This window comes from Melospiza georgiana, chromosome 6, assembly GCF_028018845.1.
Source record: "Melospiza georgiana isolate bMelGeo1 chromosome 6, bMelGeo1.pri, whole genome shotgun sequence".
NCBI classification, from domain to species: Eukaryota; Metazoa; Chordata; class Aves; order Passeriformes; family Passerellidae; genus Melospiza; species Melospiza georgiana.
The window spans coordinates 20,613,623-20,633,341 of NC_080435.1; the positions used below are offsets into that span (position 1 = coordinate 20,613,623).

Here is a 19,719-nt window from a genome sequence, read left to right on the forward strand (position 1 = left end):
CGCCGCTCCGGGCCCGCCAGGGGGCGCCGCCGCTGAGGGAGCGGCGGGGCCGGAGGGGTCCCGGGGCCGTCTCGGGCGGTCCCTGCGCCCCGCCCGATTCCAGCCGCGATCCAGCGCCTGCTCCGGGAATGCGCCGCCCTCCTGCCGGGCCCGGCACCGGCACAGCCCCGGCTCCCCACGGCAGCAGCGGGACCTGCCCGGAGCCACAGCGGGACCGCAGCCCCGCAGCAGCCGCGGTGCAAGCGGGAGCGGCAGTACGGGCCTCGGTCCGCGCCCGTCCCGGAGCGGCTCTTCCCACCCACGGTAATCCCGATCCCGGTCCCAGCTCCAATCCCGCCTCGGTTCGGCGGCGTCGCGACCCGCAGCCTACCCGGCGAGGGAGAAGTGGCTCAGCCGGGGACCCCCAGCAGACACCGGCAGGACCCGGAGCCGAATCCCCAAGCCCGGGTCCCGTTCCCGGCCCCACCTCAGCGCCTCGAGCCCCGCGCAGCACCGGGAGCAGCCCCCGGTCCGGGGCTCCGCACAGCGCTCCAGTGACGGCCTCGCCGCATCCCGGGATGAGCATCCACCGCACAAAGCGGAGCGGGCGCGGATCCGCCGGGATTTACGGGCGCGGGCGGGGCGGGGCCGGCTCAGGTGTGAGGGGCGGGGCCGGCTCAGGTGCGCGGGGCCCCAGCGCGGCTGCGCGGGGCGGGGCCGAGAGGATTTAAACCCCGGGAATCGTCGCTGGCGCCATTTCCCCCCTCGACGCTCGGAGGAGAAGGTTGTGTCCGCGCGGGCTCCATATCGTTTTATTTGTTTCTTTTACGCTTCTTTTTACTTATTTTTCTCAGTACCTCCCCTCTCTCCTTCCCTTCCTCCCCTCCCCCACCCCCTACACTCCCCCGCCCCCCCCTCCCTCTCCCCCCCTAACCCTCCCCTCCCTCCCCCCCAAACCGCTCCCTCCCGGGCCGGTCCCCCCTACCCTTCCTATCCCCCTGCACACCCCAACCCTGCCCTACCCCTCCTTCCTCCACGCTTCCTTCCCTCCCTAGCCCAGCTCCCACCTGCCCCTCATCCTCCGTCCCTTCCCCCCAATTCCTCCTCATCTACCCTCAATCCTCCCGCTCCTTCCTTCATCCTTCATCCTCCTCTACCTCCCCCTGATTTTTCCTCCTTTTCCTCTCTTCGCCTTGACCACCCCCACCTGTGCTCCATCCTCGTCCTCCATCCTCTGCCCGTCCTGTCCCTGCCACCCCACTGCCCCCCTCCCGTTTCCCCTGCACACCCCGAGCCCCCCACCTGCCCTCCATCCTTGACCCACCCCGACCAGCCCCTCTGTCCCCGTGTTCCCGTCCTCTGTCCCCTCTCCCTCTTTCCCCCACAGCTGCGGGGCTCGGGGCGCCGCACAATAAAGCCCAGAGGGCCGGAGCGGCGCCCCCGCTGTCCCTGGAGCCCCCACACGGGGCCGGACCCGCTCTGCGGGACCCCCCATTGCAGTGCAAAGCACGGCCCGACAGCGCCGGGGCTCCGGCTGTCCCTACATCACACTGGGGGGCCCCGGGGGGAGGTTGGGGGATGGGGGGTGTTAGGCAGGGCCCCCTCCTCAGGAGGGTGTCCCGGGGGGGAGGGGGGGTTGGGGTGGGGGGGGTAGGGCCCCCTCCGGAGGAGGGGGTCCCTGGGAGGGGGGCGGGGCGGGCCCCCTCGGGAGGGGGGAGTCCGGGGAAAGGGGCGGGGCGGAGGGGGGCACTCCCCCCCTCCAGGCCCCGCCCCCTCCCTCAGGACCCCTCCTCCGGACGCGGCTCGGCCCGGCCCCCTCCCCGGGACCCCCTCCTGCGGACCGGGGCCCGGGGAGAGGGAGGGGGGGCCAGAAGGGGAAGGGCCGTTTGTCTGTCCGGTGATCTCTATGTGTGTTCACGCGGCAGTGACGGGACGCCCTCTGCTTCCCCCCCACCCCACCCGCCCCCTCCCTCCCCCCGGGCCCCGGTCCGCAGGAGGGGGTCCCGGGGAGGGGGCCGGGCCGAGCCCCGTCCGGAGGAGGGGTCCTGAGGGAGGGGGCGGGGCCTGGAGGGGGGGGAGTGCCCCCTCCGCCCTACCCCCCACCCCCAAGCCCCCTCCCCCCCGGGACCCCCTCCTGAGGAGGGGGCCCTTCCTAACACCCCGCCACCCCCCCAACTTCCCCCTCCCCCCTGGGGCCCCCCAGTGTGATGTAGGGACAGCCGGAGCCCCGGCGCTGTCGGGCCGTGCTTTGCACTGCAATGGGGGGTCCCGCAGAGCGGGTCCGACCCCGTGTGGGGGCTCCAGGGACAGCGGGGGCGCCGCTCCGGCCCTCTGGGCTTTATTGTGCGGCGCCCCAAGCCCCGCGGCTGCGGGGAAAAGAGGGAGAGGGAAGGAGAGGGGAGGACGGGGAGAGAGGAGAGATGGAGGAGATGAGGACGGTGAGGAGGGGTAGGGAGGGGCATCGGGGTACGGAGGAAAGCGGGAGGAGAAGGGAAAGGCCAGAAGGGAAGAGAAGGAACGTGGACAGAGGAGGGAGAGAATGGGAATAGAAGGGATTAACCGGGTAGGGACAGGAGAGGAAGGTGTGGAGGTTTGGGAAGAAAGGCGAGGAGGGTTTGGGGGAGAGAGGGAGGAGGGGGAAAGGGAGAGAAAGCAGGGGAGTACGGGGAGAAGGAAGGAGGGGTAGAGGGGAGACAGGACGGGAGGCCGAAGCCCCCGCGCCCCACATGAGGACGGCGGACACGGAGCTGGCGCCCGCACCGACCTCTGAGTGAGCACAGGGCGGCGGAGGTGATTCCCGGGGATTAAATCACCTCGGCCCCGCCCCGCGCAGCCGCGCTGGGGCCCCGCGCACCTGAGCCGGGCCCGCCCCGCGCACCTGTGTCGGGCTCGGCCCCGCCCCTGGAACCGCCCCCGGGCCCACCCCGGGCCCCGCCTCACGGAGCCCCGCCCTGCCCGCGCTGGGGGCGGGGCCATCGCTCGCGGCCTCGCTCCTCTCACCTGGGCCGGGCCCGTCCCTCACGGCTGGGCCGAACCGGGGCTGCTCCCGGCCCTGGCACCGGGGCTTCGGGCCCGTGTCCGCTGGGGGTCCCGGGGCGGGATTGGGGCCGGCGTGGGGACCGGGCTCGCCGCGGGCGGGAGGAGCCGCTCCGGGACGGGCGCTGGGGCGGAGCCCGGCGCTGCCGCTCCTGCTCCGGTTCCGCCACGGCCCCGGAACGCTCCAAGCCCCGCCGGTCCCCGCAGCGCCGGAGAAATAATTTCGGAAATTTTTATCCAGCGTAGGCAGATAATGCTCCTAGAGAAACCCCAAACATAAAGGCTATGGGGTCGAGGCAGGTGGGAGGGGCGGGCGATGTTCTGCTTTCAATTAAAACTCGTCGGGAAAAATCCATCTGTGGAAGAGCTCATTTCCTCTCCCGGACTGGCTTCTGTGTGATCGGCTGCGATTCCAGTGTTCGCATGGCATTTCCAGCCTGTGGGACTCCAATGGAATGCCAGATGCTGAGCACGAGAGAGCACAGTGGGAAATGTCTCTGGATCAGGCAGTGTCCCAAAGGTCTGGCACTGCCCAGCGTTCCTGGCTGGAATTTGGGGATCCCAGCACAGGCCCTCCATAGTGTCCCTGTGAACCTGGCACTGCTCAGTGTTCCTGGCTGGAATTTGGGCACAGCCCCTCCATAATGTCCCTGTGAACCTGGCACTGCCCAGCGTTCCTGGCTGGAATTTGGGCACAGCCCCTCCATATTGTCCCTGTGAACCTGGCACTGCCCAGCGTTCCTGGCTGGAATTTGGGCACAGCCCCTCCGTAGCGTTCCTGTGAACCTGGCACTGCCCAGCGTTCCTGGCTGGAATTTGGGGATCCAGCACAGCCCCTCCATATTGTCCCTGTGAACCTGGCACTGCTCAGTGTTCCTGGCCATGGATTGGGGGTTCCAGCACAGCCCTCCCAGCACATCCCGCTGCTTCCTCAAGTCCCTTTAACCAGGATCCTTTTTTGGGGTGGGAGCACCCAAACCCAGCAGATTTGGCTTTCACCAATTTTGGGGGATCTCCCCTCTCCTCAGGCAGTTCCTGCTGCCAAAACCCAGCCTGAGGCTCAGCTCCTCATCCCCTCAATCTCTCCAAGGAATTGCACTTGGATTTCCCAATCCAGCCGGGCAGCAATGCTGTTCTCCTCACTGTGTAACTTAACTGCAGTAATTGCTTAAGAAATAATTAAAATAAATGCAAAGAATGAAGAGACAATAAAGAACTGCCAGCTCCAACCAAGGGCTGCTCAAGCCCCTTCTCAATGATCAGCTTTAATTAATTAATGCAAATGAACCAATTAAAACCACATTGATACAGTTTTATTCTTTTTTATTGAATTCTAGAGAAAAACTGCAGAATAGGAAAGAACCTTTTTAACCCCAAAACTCTTCTGGGAGATCCACAGGGCAGGGCTGCACTGCACCCCAAACTGAGGAGAACTGGGAGCAAAGACAAACCCAGACTGAGATTCCTGGGAGATTGGTGCAGCTTCTGCCAGCCAGAACATTCCTTGGTCTGAACACACACCTGTGAATCCCAGGAATCTGGGACATCATCAAGAGCCTTTTTATTAAAAGCAGATTTCCACAGAGAATTTACAGAATACAGAAAATTAAATGCAAAGGAACAGCTCCCCCAGCCCAGCAGGCTGCAGCATCCAAAAGAAAATGAACAGAAAGATGATGGATTGGGACCATCACCAATCCAAATCCCTGGTGTGGAATATCACTCTGCGTTGGTTTATAATTCACCGCTTCTCTTAGTGGACAAACCCTTCAGCTTTGCTCCAATTCACCGAGTTCCCAACTGTGGCCACCAAGATTCTGCTGCCCCAAGCCCTGGTAGGAACATCAAGTGGTCCAGGTGCAGTGTGGAGCAGGGAAAGAATGAGGATCATTTCTCTCCTCCAATTCCAGACGTCTTGGTAAGGTTGGGAAAAATAAGGAATTTAGTTTTACACGACAAGATTGGAGTCTCTTTTTAATGACTGGCAGACAACACATGTGGGGAAACATTTCCACCTGCACAGGCAAACCATGAAAAGCAGGATGGAATCTGGGAACAAAAATGATCAGGTGCCTTCTACCAAGGTTGAAGAGAGGAGAGGAGAGGAGAGGAGAGGAGAGGAGAGGAGAGGAGAGGAGAGGAGAGGAGAGGAGAGGAGAGGAGAGGAGAGGAGAGGAGAGGAGAGGAGAGGAGAGGAGAGGAGAGGAGAGGAGAGGAGAGGAGAGGAGAGGAGAGGAGAGGAGAGGAGAGGAGAGGAGAGGAGAGGAGAGGAGAGGAGAGGAGAGGAGAGGAGAGGAGAGGAGAGGAGAGGAGAGGAGAGGAGAGGAGAGGAGAGGAGAGGAGAGGAGAGGAGAGGAGAGGAGAGGAGAGGAGAGGAGAGGAGAGGAGAGGAGAGGAGAGGAGAGGAGAGGAGAGGAGAGGAGAGGAGAGGAGAGGAGAGGAGAGGAGAGGAGAGGAGAGGAGAGGAGAGGAGAGGAGAGGAGAGGAGAGGAGAGGAGAGGAATCTCCTTTCTCCTGGGATAGGTGTTGTACATGTTTACCTACCTTTCACACCCTCAGCAGCAATTTTTCCTTATGGATAACACATCAGAAAAAAAAACCCTGCAAGTGAATTGTTAATCTGCCAGGATGAGAGCCCTGGGACAGACATTTTTCCTGCTGTGCTCTTGCTCCTTTCAGAGCAGTCTGACCAAGTTTTCCAGCCAGGAGACCCCAGATGAGCACAAAGAGCCACCCCTCAGTACTGCAGTTATTTACAGCTCGGCTCCTGGCTGCAGAGAAGGGCCCTGGGAGCCCCAGAGCAGCACAACCTTCAGCACAGGTCCCCTTGCACAGCCCAGGTGCACACAAAGCACACACCAGCCCCAAACTCCTCCCTCCTGGCTCAGTTACCTTCTGGAATGCCACAGAAGAAGGAATTCCAACCTAACTGGGATTCCCTTCTCCTCCTGGCCCTCAGGGCACTGCTGGGCAAAGGCAGCTCTCCCTCCCTGGCCCGCTGGATTCATTTGACTCCTCCAAGCTCTCCCCCACTGTGGAATTACAACTGAAATGTTCCACAGGGGTATAACCAGACCAGGAGCTGTCCCAAAACACGTGAGCTAAAGACAACGCTGCAACCACTGCTGTGGTATCCAGCACTAAATTAGTGGTTTCAACCTCCTTCTGACCACCTAACACAGCTCATGAGGGCAGGAGAATTAATTTAAACTAAGTACAATGGGCTCAATTTCCATTGCCAGGTTTTACAGTGAACAAAGAACTGAGCTTCCCCAGTACATGGATTTCAAACCACTGGCCAAAGCCAGTAGGTCAGAAAGGGAAAAGCAGAGCTGCTGGCAGTGCTGGAAGCACTGATTGCCCCAAGTTACAACAGCTGAAGGAGACCCTGAGCCCCAGTGAATATGGCATCAGGTATCTGTGCAGGTTACATTTCATAAGCAAAAAGATCCCTGGGAAGTGCATTAAAATTGTTCCTACCTGTTCTTTCACAAGGCAAGACTGTTTTTCCATACAGCAAATGTTTTTTTAATTCAACAGATAGTACTTCACTCAGCTGGAGAAGAAAAAGATGAGATCTGCTAAATTCCCTAAGCCAGGCAACACAAAACAAAACAAAAGAAAGCAAAACTTTTCAGTTTGGGTAAAAAAGAACCTTTCATTCCACTTTTTCACCATTTTCAACAGTCTACCATATTCATTTTGTCTCTCTTCAAACAAAAAGCCAATTCAGCTTTGAAAACCGTATATTCTGGTGTCCCAAGCTAACAAATAAATGCATTTCTCTTCCCCTGTGCCCAAATACATCTTAGCATAGAAACATCCAAACTCACTTTTCCTGGGAACTTGCAGAATTCAGCCTGATAAAAATCCCACAGATTTCCAGTGGGTTCTGCCTGCTTGGATTTTCAATTCCTCTTCCCCCAGCTGCTCCCTGCTGTGGCATCTGGGGCAGTTGTTTCCACTGGGCAGGACAGGGAGGGTTTCACTCCTCATTTTTCCCTGGACCTGCAATCAGAGCCTTTGAGTCCTGAGTCCTGCTGTGTCAGCTCTCCCAGGCCCTAAAGCAGAATTCCTTCCACCCTTCCAGGAGCTGCCTCACAGCCCCCAGGAAGGCCCCATACCAAACCCCAACAGCGTTGGTTCGCTTGCTTGTTGCCAGCCCCAAGGGATTCCACTGAAACAAGGGCTGAAAATCTTCCTCAAAAGAGGAGCAGAGGGACTCTGCCCCTCCAAATGCAAACTCCCAGCCACCATCACTCCTGTTCCACCAGTGAACCCACATTTGGTTCCATTATCAGGTGGGCCTCCACTAAAACTCCAGTTTTTCTCTCCTGCAGGAATTTTGAGGCTCAGGGAGTGGCTGTGCCCAGGAGATTTGCCAAAATCCGCTACGATTTCACTGCACGAAACGCCAACGAGCTGTCGGTGCTGAAGGATGAAATCCTGGAGGTAAGTGAGCACTCCTGGGAAAGGTGTGTCCCCTCCCCTTGCAGGGCAGCAGAGAGCTCAGGATGGCAGCCAGCACCAACTCCTTGTCCCTGGTGGTGTGTGACAGTGACACAGAGCTCAGGATGGCAGCCAGCACCAACTCCTTGTCCCTGGTGGTGTGTGACAGTGACACAGAGCTCAGGATGGCAGCCAGCACCAACTCCTTGTCCCTGGTGGTGTGTGACAGTGACACAGAGCTCAGGATGGCAGCCAGCACCAACTCCTTGTCCCTGGTGGTGTGTGACAGTGACACAGAGCTGTGCTCCAATCCAGGCTGGCACAGGCTGCCTGTGCTGGGCTGTGTCCCCTCCTCAGCTCAGACACATCGGTCCCATCCCAACCACGGTGAGGAGGGAGGACAACAACAACTCCCTGTCCTGCCCTGCTCATCCCCTGCTGGACACCAATCTGTTCATAACACCCAGTTATTCTCTGCAGTCCTCAGGAGTTTCATGGGGAAAGTGACACTGGATGAAGTGTCACTGGAGTTTTCCCAGAGTCACAGGGACCTTCAAGCTCATCTCATCGTGAGTTTGTGCTCAACTCCCAGTTTGTGCTTCCTGCTGCTTCTGTTCTGCTGTGGAGCAAAACCTGGGGCTCTGGGATCAGCAAATCACTGACTTAGTGATTTGAAGTAGCAGAGAGGACTGAAAAGGTCTCAATCCCAACTCTCCAATTGTAGATCCTCACACATCTGTCCTTCCACACCAGGCAACAGCCAAGGGGTGATGGGAGGGAAATAAATGGCAACACAGGGGCTCAGGAAAATGGGAACATGGTTCTGGGAAACACAGAGTCCATCCCCCCAGCCTCTGCTGCCTCACGGGGGCTGGGAGCTTCCCCTCTTGCTGAGAAGTTTGCAGGGCAGTTCCCTTATTTCACCAGCCCAAAGGGAACTAAATAACTCAAACCCAGGAAGATGACAAGCTGAAGCAGAACCCCAATCCCAACACCAGCCCTCAGGGAATGGGACCCTGTCCCTTGTCACCCCTTGAGAGCACCACTGGGAGCAAAGACTCTGCCAGATCTAAAATACAAAAGTAAACACTTTCCTGGGCTATATTTACAGACTTAATAAAAATGCTGAACCACACCCCCATTTTCCTTACAATTTCCCCACCAACACATTTAATGGGATTTTTGACTGAAGATTTTATTTCATTCCCTACCTGTTTCTGCAGAACTTATTCACCAAATGGATGAGCTGAACGACGAGCTGCTAAAGAAGATCACAAACAATAAAATTCAGCCTCCCCACAGGAATTTCAAAGTGGAAAAGCCTCAGCAAGTTTTTGTGCCCCTCACCTTTGAATCCAGCACTGAAGAAGTCAAAGCCTGGCTGGAGGCCAAGTCATTCAGCAAAGAGTAAGATTTGCTCTGTTGCCACATGAAACGCTCGTCCTTCCCTGGAGAAGGAGCTGGGGAGGCCACTGGCACCATCTCACCTGGGACAAATCACTGGGATTTACCTACAGAGCCTGTGCTGTAAATTAGATTTCAACCCTATTAAACCCAGGCTCTATAACCAGCATGTTCAGAGCCCAAACTCACTCCCTTTCTATCTTATAAACCTTTTCTTGGAGAAAAACAATCCACGAACTAAACCCACGGCCTGAGATGCCACTGGAATCACAGCTGCCAGCCTGGCACAGCCCCAGGCCCTGTGACACGACCCCAGTGCAGCTCCCAGCCTCCCATCTCCCACTCCTCACCTCTGGCACGAGGCCACTGCAGCTCAACCATCATCTCCCACTTTGTGTCTCGCCAGGACCGTGGAACACCTGGGCATCCTCACCGGAGCTCAGCTCTTCTCCCTCAACAGAGAGGAGCTGAAGAAGGTGTGTGGTGATGAGGGGAACAGAGTGTACAGCAAGATCACGGTGGAGAAAAACCAGCTGGAGGTGAGTGTTTTTCTGGGTAATTCCTGCTGGAATGGGGGGCTGTACCAGCAGTGTCACATAGCTCATTAAACACACATTTTAAGAAACACAATTGGGGAAAAAAAGAATGCAACCAAACCTACACAAGCAATAAAACACACATAAAAAATTCTGAAGTGTCTTTTAAGCTAAAAGGCCCCAAATCCATAGGATCCCCCTATTTGCACTAATTAATCTGCTTTTTACTGATATCACCTATCCCTTTGAAACTAGCTCTCCTCCCACAGCATTTATTAAATACTGTAATTTAACTACAGCTTCAAGTTCAGATCCAAACTTCCTGTTTTGTTTCCATTCCAGAAAAGCAGAGGGGAGTCAGAGCTCCAAGAGATCATGAAGCGCCGCCAGGAAAGGATTGACTCTGCTAATTAAAGTCTCTCTGCTTTATTTCAGCTCTTAGCCCTCAGTAGTGCAGAAAAAAGGGAATGAAAGTAATGATTGCCGGCCCAGGCCGGAGGCAGCAGAGCTCCCCTTGGGCTCCAGCTGCCATCAGAGTGACAATTCCTCCAACACTCTTGGGAAGGGTTGGCAATAAGACCACATTCCACTGGGAAAGGTGTTTTAATTTTGCATGAAGTATTTTTTTTATAACTATGTATTTTATACTGAGATTTTCCGTGCATGCGATCGGAGCAGGATTCCCACGGGGCTGGATGGACGACAAGGGCTGGATTCAAACAGAGACCCCAGAGCTTTTCCCCAAGGGCTGTCCCTGCTCCCAGCCCTGGCTGGCAGAGCAGGGCTGGCACACAGCTCAGGAGGGGCCAGCTCAGGGCCTGGAGCCTGCACCCCGGCAATGAGGCTGCAGGAACAACCCTGCACTGCTTTGGGCTCAAGGAAAGGACATTAAAGCTCATCCTGTTCCCCCCCATCACGGGCAGGGACGCCTTTCCCAAGCCCAAGTTGTTCAAATCCTGTCCAGCCTGGCCTTGGACACTGCCAGGGATGGGCAGCCTAAGGCAGCCCCACTTCCATTCCCTCCTCAGTGCAGGTGTCCCCTGCAGCCCGTGAGCACAGCCCGGTGACAACTCCCTGTCCCCCTCCTGTCCCCTGTGCCCCCTCACTGGACAAGGCTGGAATGGCAACACACATTCCCAAACTGGCTGCTTCCCTAAATCCACAGACCAGTTGGTGCTGCCTCTGAGCGGCTGAAATGAGCTGTCAGTGCCTAGAAAGGAGCAGGAGTGACAAACAAAGGGATCTGAACGTGGACATGGGTGAGCTCCACCTGCCCACTGCTGCTGATGCACAGGCCTGGGCTCAGGGCAGCTGTGCAGCCCTTCCCTGGGCCACTGATCCTGCCCTGGAATGCTGTGGGGCTGCCAAACCCGGCCTCAAACCAGGAGAAGATAAGCCCTGACCATTTGCTCCTGTCCCAGGCACACCCACAGCCCTTCCCAGGGTGTTGGTCACTCGTCCCCACCTTCAGCTTTTCACTGTAGAAAGTCAGCTGAAGTTATTTCCAAATAGCTGAAACCCCAAAGCACACTGGGCAAGGCAGGTTTAACTCCAAATACATGGGCACAAGGAAAAAAAATCTAATTTAGCACAGGGTGTTGCTCTTGACTTCCTGTTTTCCTTCATAAAGTTATGTGCATTTCTATATAACAATCTGTAAATAGGGGGTGAGGAAAATCTCTCTCCCTGGAGGCAGAATTAGTGATTATGCTTCCAAAATTTACTCACAATTTCAAAACTCAAGCAAGCAGCGTAGTTCCTGTCCACAGCAAGTTTGGCACACTGCATTTCTGTCTCTGTTTACCTGACAGACCAAGCTGATTGCAAAGCAGTGAAGCAAACACAGCTCCAGAGCTGCCCACAGCCCAGGGACAGTTGGCTTTTCTCTCTCAGCACTGCTCAGTCTTTGCCCAGATTTGTGTCTGTCCTTGCACATTTAATGGGAAAAGCTTTAACACAGCGTTGGGGAACTCGTGTCTCAATCTGAGAGCACCAGAGCACCTCAGGTTTGCTTTATTCCTGACTGTCTCCCATGGATAATCTGTTTTCTTCATCTGAAAGAGGATGCTGCTGGCAGCAGCAGAATCAGGGTGCAGGCAGGGGGGGATCCTGGATTTGGTCACAGCCCTGCTGGGATCTGAGAAGGGCACTCACCTTGTCAGGGAGGGATGAAGAGGACAATCCTCCTGAGAAGCCCTGGCTCTGGAAGAGGGTGAAGGGAAGCAGCATGGCAAGCACAGGAGGCGAAAGTTTCTAAAATGAAAATAAAACCAAATGTTGAGCTAGGAAACACCCCACCTTCTAGTCCTGGGGTGTAGAGGAAAGCAAAGCACAGGGAATTACAGCTATCTGGCATTTTAACAGGAGTGTACACGACAGCTCTGTAAAGCTGGGAGCCACAGGAGCACTTCCCAAAACAAACGTCTCAGCAGGCCTCGCTGCAGAGGTCACTTTCACAAATTTCCATGCAACTGAGCTGTGCATCTGTTCTGTTTGTACTGCCTGCAGACTCTGCTATAAAGAACTGTACATTGATGTACCTGAGCGAAGGAGACAATGATATAACCATGCACTGTACAAGAGTTATTAAAATAGTTAAGTTATACTTATAAATCCATGTCTGTCTCTTTCACTGGGTTTTGTAAATCCATGTCTGTCTCTTTCACTGGGTTCTCATAATGGTTTGTCACTGACAGTCTGAGAAACTCAGCAAAAGCTCTGAAACCACACATTTCCTTTTGGGTTTGGGGATTGACATTCAATAGGAAGGGTGCTATGGCCTGGATAGCTGAGTTTTAAAAACAGAGGTGAAAATCTCACACATCATAAGAATTAAGTACCAGAAAAGCAGCAAGCTGAACTCCTTTCCTTGTCTGGTCTAGTGGAAGATGTTCCACCCATGGCAGGGGGTGGAACTGGATGGTCTTTAAAGTCCCTTCCAGCTCAAACCAGTCTGGGAATCTGTGATTCCATGACTCACAAGGGAGGCTCTCCTATGCCATGGCAAAGAAACCAGAGGCAGTACCAACGTGTTTCAATTCAAACAGCACTTAAACCTAAAGCTTCTTTGCATTATTCTTTCTTGGGCTGGGCAAAGCATGACAAAAGCACATTCTTGCCTGTCAGGAAGGGGAACTTCAGTGGCAGCTGTCCCAAGTGGAACAATACAGAAAGAGGGAACAGCATAACACCATGACACAGTCAAGAGACAGATTCTCCGACCTTTCCAGCCAAGGGCCGGCCATCCTCTGCCTCAGGTGAACAACCACAATAACAAGATCACCTCCTCTACAGCCTAAATAGAGTTTAGGCAGACCAAGAACTCAAAACACCTGCCCTGCTGGCTCGGGGGCTCCCTCGGCGACTGGAGCTGTGCCCGACAAGCCATTTGAACCTTGCCACGACGGCAGGGGAGGGAGCACAGCGCGCTGAGCTCCTGCAGCGAGGCAGCACCGGCGCGACTCCGAGCCTCCCCTCACGGCCGCCTCCCCTCAGGACCCGCCCGCCGCCATCTTGCGGCACCGGCGGCGCCCGGGCCCCGCGCGGCCATGAGGGACGGGTGCCTTGAGGGCGCTCGGGCCGTGGGGAAGTCCCCTGGATGGTTCTGGGGACCGGAGATGCCGAGGCCGGCAGATCCCCGGCCGGCAGAGCCGCGGACGCGCTCTGCTGGGGACAATGGCGGCGTCAGGGTCGCCCAGGCGACCGCCCGCCCCGAGCCCCAGGCCCACGGGCCAGCCAATCACAATCGTTCTCCCTCCCGCCGCCCCGCCCCGGCTCCTGACGGCCGCGTCCGTCTCGTGTCCGCGCTCCTGATTGGCCGCCGCCGCCCAGCCGGCTGGGATTGGCGCGGGAGCGCGCGGGCCGCGGGTGCGCGCGCAGGCCGGTCCCCTCCGGGCACGCACCGTCCCTTATAGGCACGCGAACCCCCACAGCCGCGGACATGTCGGTGTCCCCCGTGAAGCGGCAGAAGATGGAGTCGGCGCTGGACCAGCTCAAGCACCACACCACGGTGGTGGCTGACACCGGGGATTTCAACGGTGAGAGGCGGCGCGAGGGGATCCCGTCGCCGCATCTTCTCCTTAGCCCCCTCTCCCGCCCCCCTGCACGGAGAGTGGGCGCGCCCGGCCGAAGGGGCGCGCACTGGGGGGAGCGAACCACCCTGCGGCCGGAGGGGGGCGGCGGGAGGCGCTCGGTGGCGGCGCCTTGGTCCCCATCCCAGGGCAGATCCCGCCCAGGCGGGACATTTTCCAGAGCCTCCCGTGATCTCCCAGTTTGCCCTCGGGTGTGCCCTGACCACCACGTTCAGCTCTGCGTGCTGTCAGACTCAAGCCAGGCTCTGCTGCGCTAATGAATTCGGGTGTTCTTCCAGTGACCTGTCTGGATCTGGGACGGGTTTGGGGTTTTTTCCAAACTCAGGGCAACCCGGTCCAGCGGAGGGTGTCGCTGCCCGTGGCAGGGGGTGGAACGGGACAATCTTTAAGGTCGCTTGCAACCCAATCATTACAGGATTATGTAAAAATAATGCCAGAGTGCTTTTGTTTCCCTTATCTGCTGAGAATGAGCCAGCACAGTCCTTTCTGAGAAAGGGAGGTGGCCTTCGATTAAAAAGCCACTTGTTCCCAGGCTGTCACTGTCTGGCCCGGCACGGACACGGAGCCTGCTCGGTCCATCAGAGCCAAGAACTCCCTCCCTGAGAGCAGCCCTTGAATCCTGTCCTGTCCTCACCCGGGCCTGCAGTAATCCCTCCACCGCTTGCCTAATCCTGTTGGTGTAAGAGTAAACAATCCTAAACAGCCACTCTCAAATGTCTTAACAGTACTAAAACTTAAGGTGGAGAGAGCACAGGGGTGGCAACAGCTCAGACACAGGAAAAAAACAAACCCCCAGGATGGCCAAGGGGGTGTTTGTGTGCAGGCACAGTAGGAACTGTAGAATATCCCACTGGGATCATTGAGTCCAGCTCCTGGCCCTGCTCAGAACATCCCCCAGTTGTTCTCTGGGCTGCTCTTACCAGCTGGGGGTTATTCTTGGAGCCCTGTCAAGGCAAGAGCCTTACCTGGCTCATGCCTGGCAGGTTAAACCCTGGTGGTTGTTGCTGCTGCTGGCTCCCAGTGGTGTTTGTAGAAGGTGTCAGTACAGATGCTTTAAGCAGTACCCCCGTGAACTGAAGTTCTGAAGGAGCTGTTTGCATGGAGTGGACCACACTCCAGGATCCTGATCATTTCCTGGGAGGGATCTATGGAAAAACAAGGCTTATTTTCAGTACAGTTGTATTCTCTCACTTGGGGTTTCATCCCTGTGCAGAAATGCTGAGGAGAAGGGGCTGGTAATACAGATTTTGGGGTTTTTCTTGACATTTTAATTGTATTGTTGAAAGTGCTTAGCAGCCTGCAGAGGCTCTGCCCCGTTTGCCCTGGTGCCAGGCTGTGACTACAGCCAGCAATGTGTGCCACAGCCTGCTGGAGCAAAACCTGACATCACCTGGAACAGGCATAGTCCAGGGCTTAGGGTAAGACCAAGGGTCAAGTGTCTTCCTGGTAGGACAAGGAAATGAGAAGAGCAGATACTGAGAAACTGCAGCTGTGTGAAAAAGGTTTAAAAAGCAGTAAGAAAAGGTGCTGGAACCTCACAGGTGAATTCACCTGTCCTGGCCCCATCAGTTGGACAAAAACAAAAGCCTGAATTTCTGACTGCTTCAAGGGAAGGTCCCTAGTTCTGTGATTCCTGGAGCTCAGCTATGCTGGTTGGGATGAAGTCTGGAAATTAGTACTACTCTCCATCCATCACTTCTACAGGTTTATACTTTTTGGCAATTTCTGCAGTTTACAAACTTTAAAGTTTGCTGTATCTTGTGACTGCAGTCCAGTTGTTCTGTGCTCTGGCACAAAGCAGCCTTCAGGCAGTGTTTAAACACCATTGATGTGCTCTGTCATTAACAAGTGTTAACATTCTCACCTGGCTGAGCAAAACCCTTCTGATTTCTCAGGCAGGCTGGCTGTTTCAAACAGGCTGGTTTTCTTTCCTTAGCCATAGATGAGTACAAGCCCCTGGATGCCACCACAAACCCCTCCCTGATCCTCGCTGCGGCTCAGATGCCGGCATACCAGAAGCTCGTGGATGATGCTGTTGCCTACGGGAAGAAGCTTGGTGGGTAAGTAAAGAGGGGTTTCATTTCCTGTATTTAAAACAGACCTGTATTTAAAATGCCTTCTTTATTTACAAGCAGTGTACTGGGGTTTCCCCCTCGTGTACTTGTGGGTTTGTCTCCTGCCCCAAAAGGCCTCAACACTTGGAGAAAAATTCCTTATGCCCATTCCAGATGTGTATCCTCATTTCCCAGCTCACACCTGGCCTTCCTTGCTCAGGAAAGCAACAGCACTATAGGAAAGTGTCCAAAGGCTAATCCTGCTGACAGGCCAGAAGTGGCTCACTTGAACTCTGGAATTTAATGTTAAATGGGCTGTGAAATTTGATCTTCAAATCCACAGCAAAGTGTAAACTCACCTTTTCTTTAGCCCTCATAAATGCTTTTGCTTTTTGTGGATTTCAGGTCAGAAGAGGAGCAGATCAAAAATGCTTCTGACAAACTTTTTGTATTATTTGGAGCTGAAATCCTGAAGAGGATACCTGGCCGTGTGTCCACAGAAGTAGATGCAAGGTTGGCTCTTTTCCCTCTGGGTTATCCTAGATATTTGTAAACACAAAAAAGTAAACTGAGTTGGAGAAAGATTTTTTTGTCTAGAAGACCAGTGGGACTTACATTATTAATAATAAAGAGTGTGGATTTCCCTTAGTTTGACTAGAAGTCTGTAACAAAAACAAGTAGCACTGACCTTGGATTTTCATAATCTCCATCTTGCTGCTTAAGTAAGGGAAACCTCACACTTCCAGTTGTAGTTTTGCTAATTCTCTTCTGTGTGATAATAGCTGCTCAATTTAACAAGAGATCTGTTTGAACAGTTTTTTCCAAGACTTTCACAGGACTTGGCTGTTAACTTGCTCAGTGCCAATTTCTGTTAATGCTCAGATTCTGAATTAGTTACGAGAAATTTCCTGCTCGAAGGGGTGACAGTCCAGGAGGGATCTGAGAACACAAACCTGCTGTTGTCATGTAAATGCTGATAAAACAGGACAATGTTTTCCCATGGGGCCTTGGGGCAGAGAATTAAAATAAAATAATAAATCAGTTTTAAACAATGCTGCTCTTGCCTTAAAGGCTGTCCTTTGATAAGGAAGGAATGATCCAAAGGGCGAGGCGCCTCATCGACCTCTACAAGGAAGTAGGGGTTGGTAAAGATCGGATTCTCATCAAGCTCTCTTCAACCTGGGAAGGAATCCAGGCTGGCAGGTAAGGCTGTGTGTGCCTGCTGTGCTGATTCATGGCATGCTCCTGCCTGTCCACGGGCACTGATATTGCATTCTGCCCTTGAATAAACAGCAGTGCTGAAAGCACTGTGCCATGAGGAAGTCTGTCATGAGCACGGAAGGTGCCCTGCCACAGCTTGCTGTTGAAATAGGCAAAGTTTCTTCATACAAGGGCCAGGCCACAGTTTCCTGAAATACCCTGCTAAGCTGGCTGCATTTGGCTAGAGGAACAGCATTAATAAAGCAGAGTTTGGTAGCACAAAACATTTGCTGTTAGCTGACAACTTGTGCACCCCATTCCTAAATTAACTCAGGGAATTCAGTAGTTTGAACTTAGCAGCTCATTCCTGAATATGAATTCTGTAGGTGAGCAAAGTACTGTTCTAAGCCAGCCTGTGTCTGCAGGGTCCTGGAGGCCGAGTATGGGATTCACTGCAACATGACCTTGCTGTTCTCCTTTGCTCAGGCTGTTGCCTGTGCTGAAGCTGGAGTTACTCTCATTTCCCCGTTCGTGGGACGGATCCTGGACTGGTATGTTGCAAATGGAGACAAGAAAACCTACGAGCCTTCAGAGGATCCAGGTGAGCACACACTGCTGAGAAAACAACAGCTGCTTATTCAAACAGTTCACTCATAAAAATCCTCTCATGGCAAATGCTGGGTTTGAGCATGTTCTAAATAATCACTTACAATAAAGTTGCTGGTTTCTACTTGCAGGAGTGAAGAGTGTCACCAAGATCTATAACTACTACAAAAAGTTTGGCTACAAAACCATCGTGATGGGCGCCTCGTTTCGCAACACGGGCCAGATCAAAGCGCTCACGGGCTGTGACTATCTCACCATCTCACCCAAGCTCCTGGCAGAGCTCAGCAAAGAGCACGTCAAGTTAACTCCAACACTCAGTGTCAAAGAGGGTGAGTCTGCTCCTGGGGGCTTGTTCTGACTTCCTTTCTTCTGCAGTGTTGAGAGTCTGGGGTTCTGGTCAGTGCTGTGGTACTCGCTGCCATCCTGCTTTAGGGATAAATCGAATTTCCTAGAGGAAAGATTGTAGCCTCAGAAGGAAATACTGTAGCCTCAGTACAATATCACTGCTACAACTGCTGACACTGAGCAGGAATTGGACTACAGTGGGTTTGGAGTGAGCTTCCATACTCCGCACCTCTCCCCATGGGACAGGCAGGGAGGAGGAAAGTTAATCTGCACATGCTCAGGATGAAATTTTACTGAACAGTAGCAAAGTAGCAAAGATGCTAAACTTGATTTCATCTTGATTTCTAGACATGCCAAGAGGTGTTTTCCCTCCAGAAATTAGAAACTAAGCATACACAAGACTGAGTGATTTGATCTGGTGACACTGCCACAAAGGCTTGGAATCCTTGCTCCCGTTACACTGCCTCAAGCCCAAGCTGGATGGGGCTTGGAACAATCTGGGATAGTGGATGGTGTTCCTGCTTGTGGCCAGGGAGTGGAACTGAATGGGCTTTAAGGTTCCTTTCCACCCAAATGATTCAAGGATTCTCTGATCCTCTCCCTTTTCTGCAGCCTCATTAAAATGCTGGTTTACATCTCAGAGCAGCTCTGTGCACAGCTGTAGCCATGGGCTGCTGCCCACAGGCTGCTGCTGGCCTGGGAGCCTGCTATCAAGAGAGCTTTTGTTAGTTCTTGCCAAATAATCAAAGCCCTGATTGTTCAGAATATTTGCTTAGAATGTCTCACTGCTGTGGAGTGGTTACACAATTCCTTAGAATAGGCCTAGAATTGCTGTGCCATTCTGCAGCAGGTACAAGATAATGACAAACACAAACACTGTTTTAAGATAAACTGATTTATTAGGCTACCTTTTCCTTTTCCCTCTTTGTTCTCCTCCAGCCATATCAGGAGCACTTTCAATCTCACATCCCAGACTATGCTCCTGCAGCAAGCCATACTGAACATATCTAAAATTTTTCCAACACACAGAAATGGTCAGAACTCAAGACAATTTTAGGAAGTCTGAATTTGACAAGAATCTGATCACCTGGTCTGTTTCCTTTTCTACTTCTCCTGCACAGCTCAGGCGTGTGATCTTGAGAAGATGCACCTGGATGAGAAGGCATTCCGCTGGCACCACAACGAGGACCAGATGGCCGTGGAGAAGCTCTCTGATGGCATCAGGAGATTTGCTGCAGATGCAGTTAAGCTGGAGAGGATGTTAAAGGTAGAGATCATGCTCCTCCCATGTACTGCAGCCAGCCTGGTGTGGCTGAGGATTAAACAAGTCTGGGCAGGTCTTTGGACAGGTTATGTAGGACAGGCCACCTAAACTCAGTGAACTTGGTAAGCCTCACTGCACGGCAAGGAAGAATTGGTGCCAGGTGTGGGCTATGCCTGCAGCTTGAGCCACAGGACTGGCAGCTCATCAGGATAACTGTCAAAGTTAGAAGTGCCTTAAATCTGATTGATTCTGAGCACAGGATACAAATAATCTGCAGGTAGTGAGCTGGAAATAAATCATGTTTGTACGAGCAGGCACTAAGAAAGTGCAGATCTGCTGTCAAAGTTTTATGTCAGATTTTGGAGAGGCTTTCACATAGGATTTATCAAACTGATTTTTGGGGAAGAAACACTCAGTATACCTGATCTAGGCACTTGGTGACTGGCAGCTCCTTGCAGCATTCCCAAACTCTTACTCAGCTGTGCTTTGTTTATTGTTTTTCTAGGAGCGAATGTTCGGCACTGAAAATGGAAAATAAGAAAAGAAAAATTAATAATCAGCATTTCCCTGAGTGCTCCAAGCTGAGGTGGATCACCTGAGGTTCAGTGGATGTACAAATGTCTTACCTGTACAAGTATCATGCTGTGTATGATTAGATTTCTGTATCATGCTTTTTTTTTATCAATTTGCAAAGGGACAAATGGAATTTCAAATTTTTGTGGCACTTTTGTCAATACATGCAAATTAAAACCGAC

At 53.8% G+C, this 19,719-nt stretch overlaps 1 protein-coding gene and 1 long non-coding RNA gene across 2 annotated transcripts; one reads left to right on the plus strand and one right to left on the minus strand.

The window, feature by feature from the left end:
* Positions 1–4,321: 4,321 nt before the first annotated feature.
* LOC131084287 (uncharacterized) lies at positions 4,322–7,035 on the minus strand. Its single transcript, XR_009114552.1, has 3 exons — positions 6,849–7,035; positions 6,496–6,571; positions 4,322–4,929 (listed from the first exon to the last, which is right to left on the minus strand). It is a non-coding gene; the product is annotated as an uncharacterized LOC131084287 (long non-coding RNA).
* A 6,210-nt stretch (positions 7,036–13,245) lies between these two features.
* On the plus strand, positions 13,246–19,718 carry TALDO1 (transaldolase 1). The gene is made up of 8 exons (XM_058025623.1): positions 13,246–13,441; positions 15,432–15,555; positions 15,955–16,062; positions 16,621–16,752; positions 17,175–17,350; positions 17,487–17,684; positions 18,822–18,967; positions 19,470–19,718. The coding sequence occupies exons 1-8, from the start codon at positions 13,345–13,347 to the stop codon at positions 19,500–19,502; spliced, it is 1,014 nt and encodes a 337-aa protein (XP_057881606.1). The 5' UTR covers positions 13,246–13,344; the 3' UTR covers positions 19,503–19,718.
* The last annotated feature ends 1 nt before the right edge of the window (position 19,719 follows it).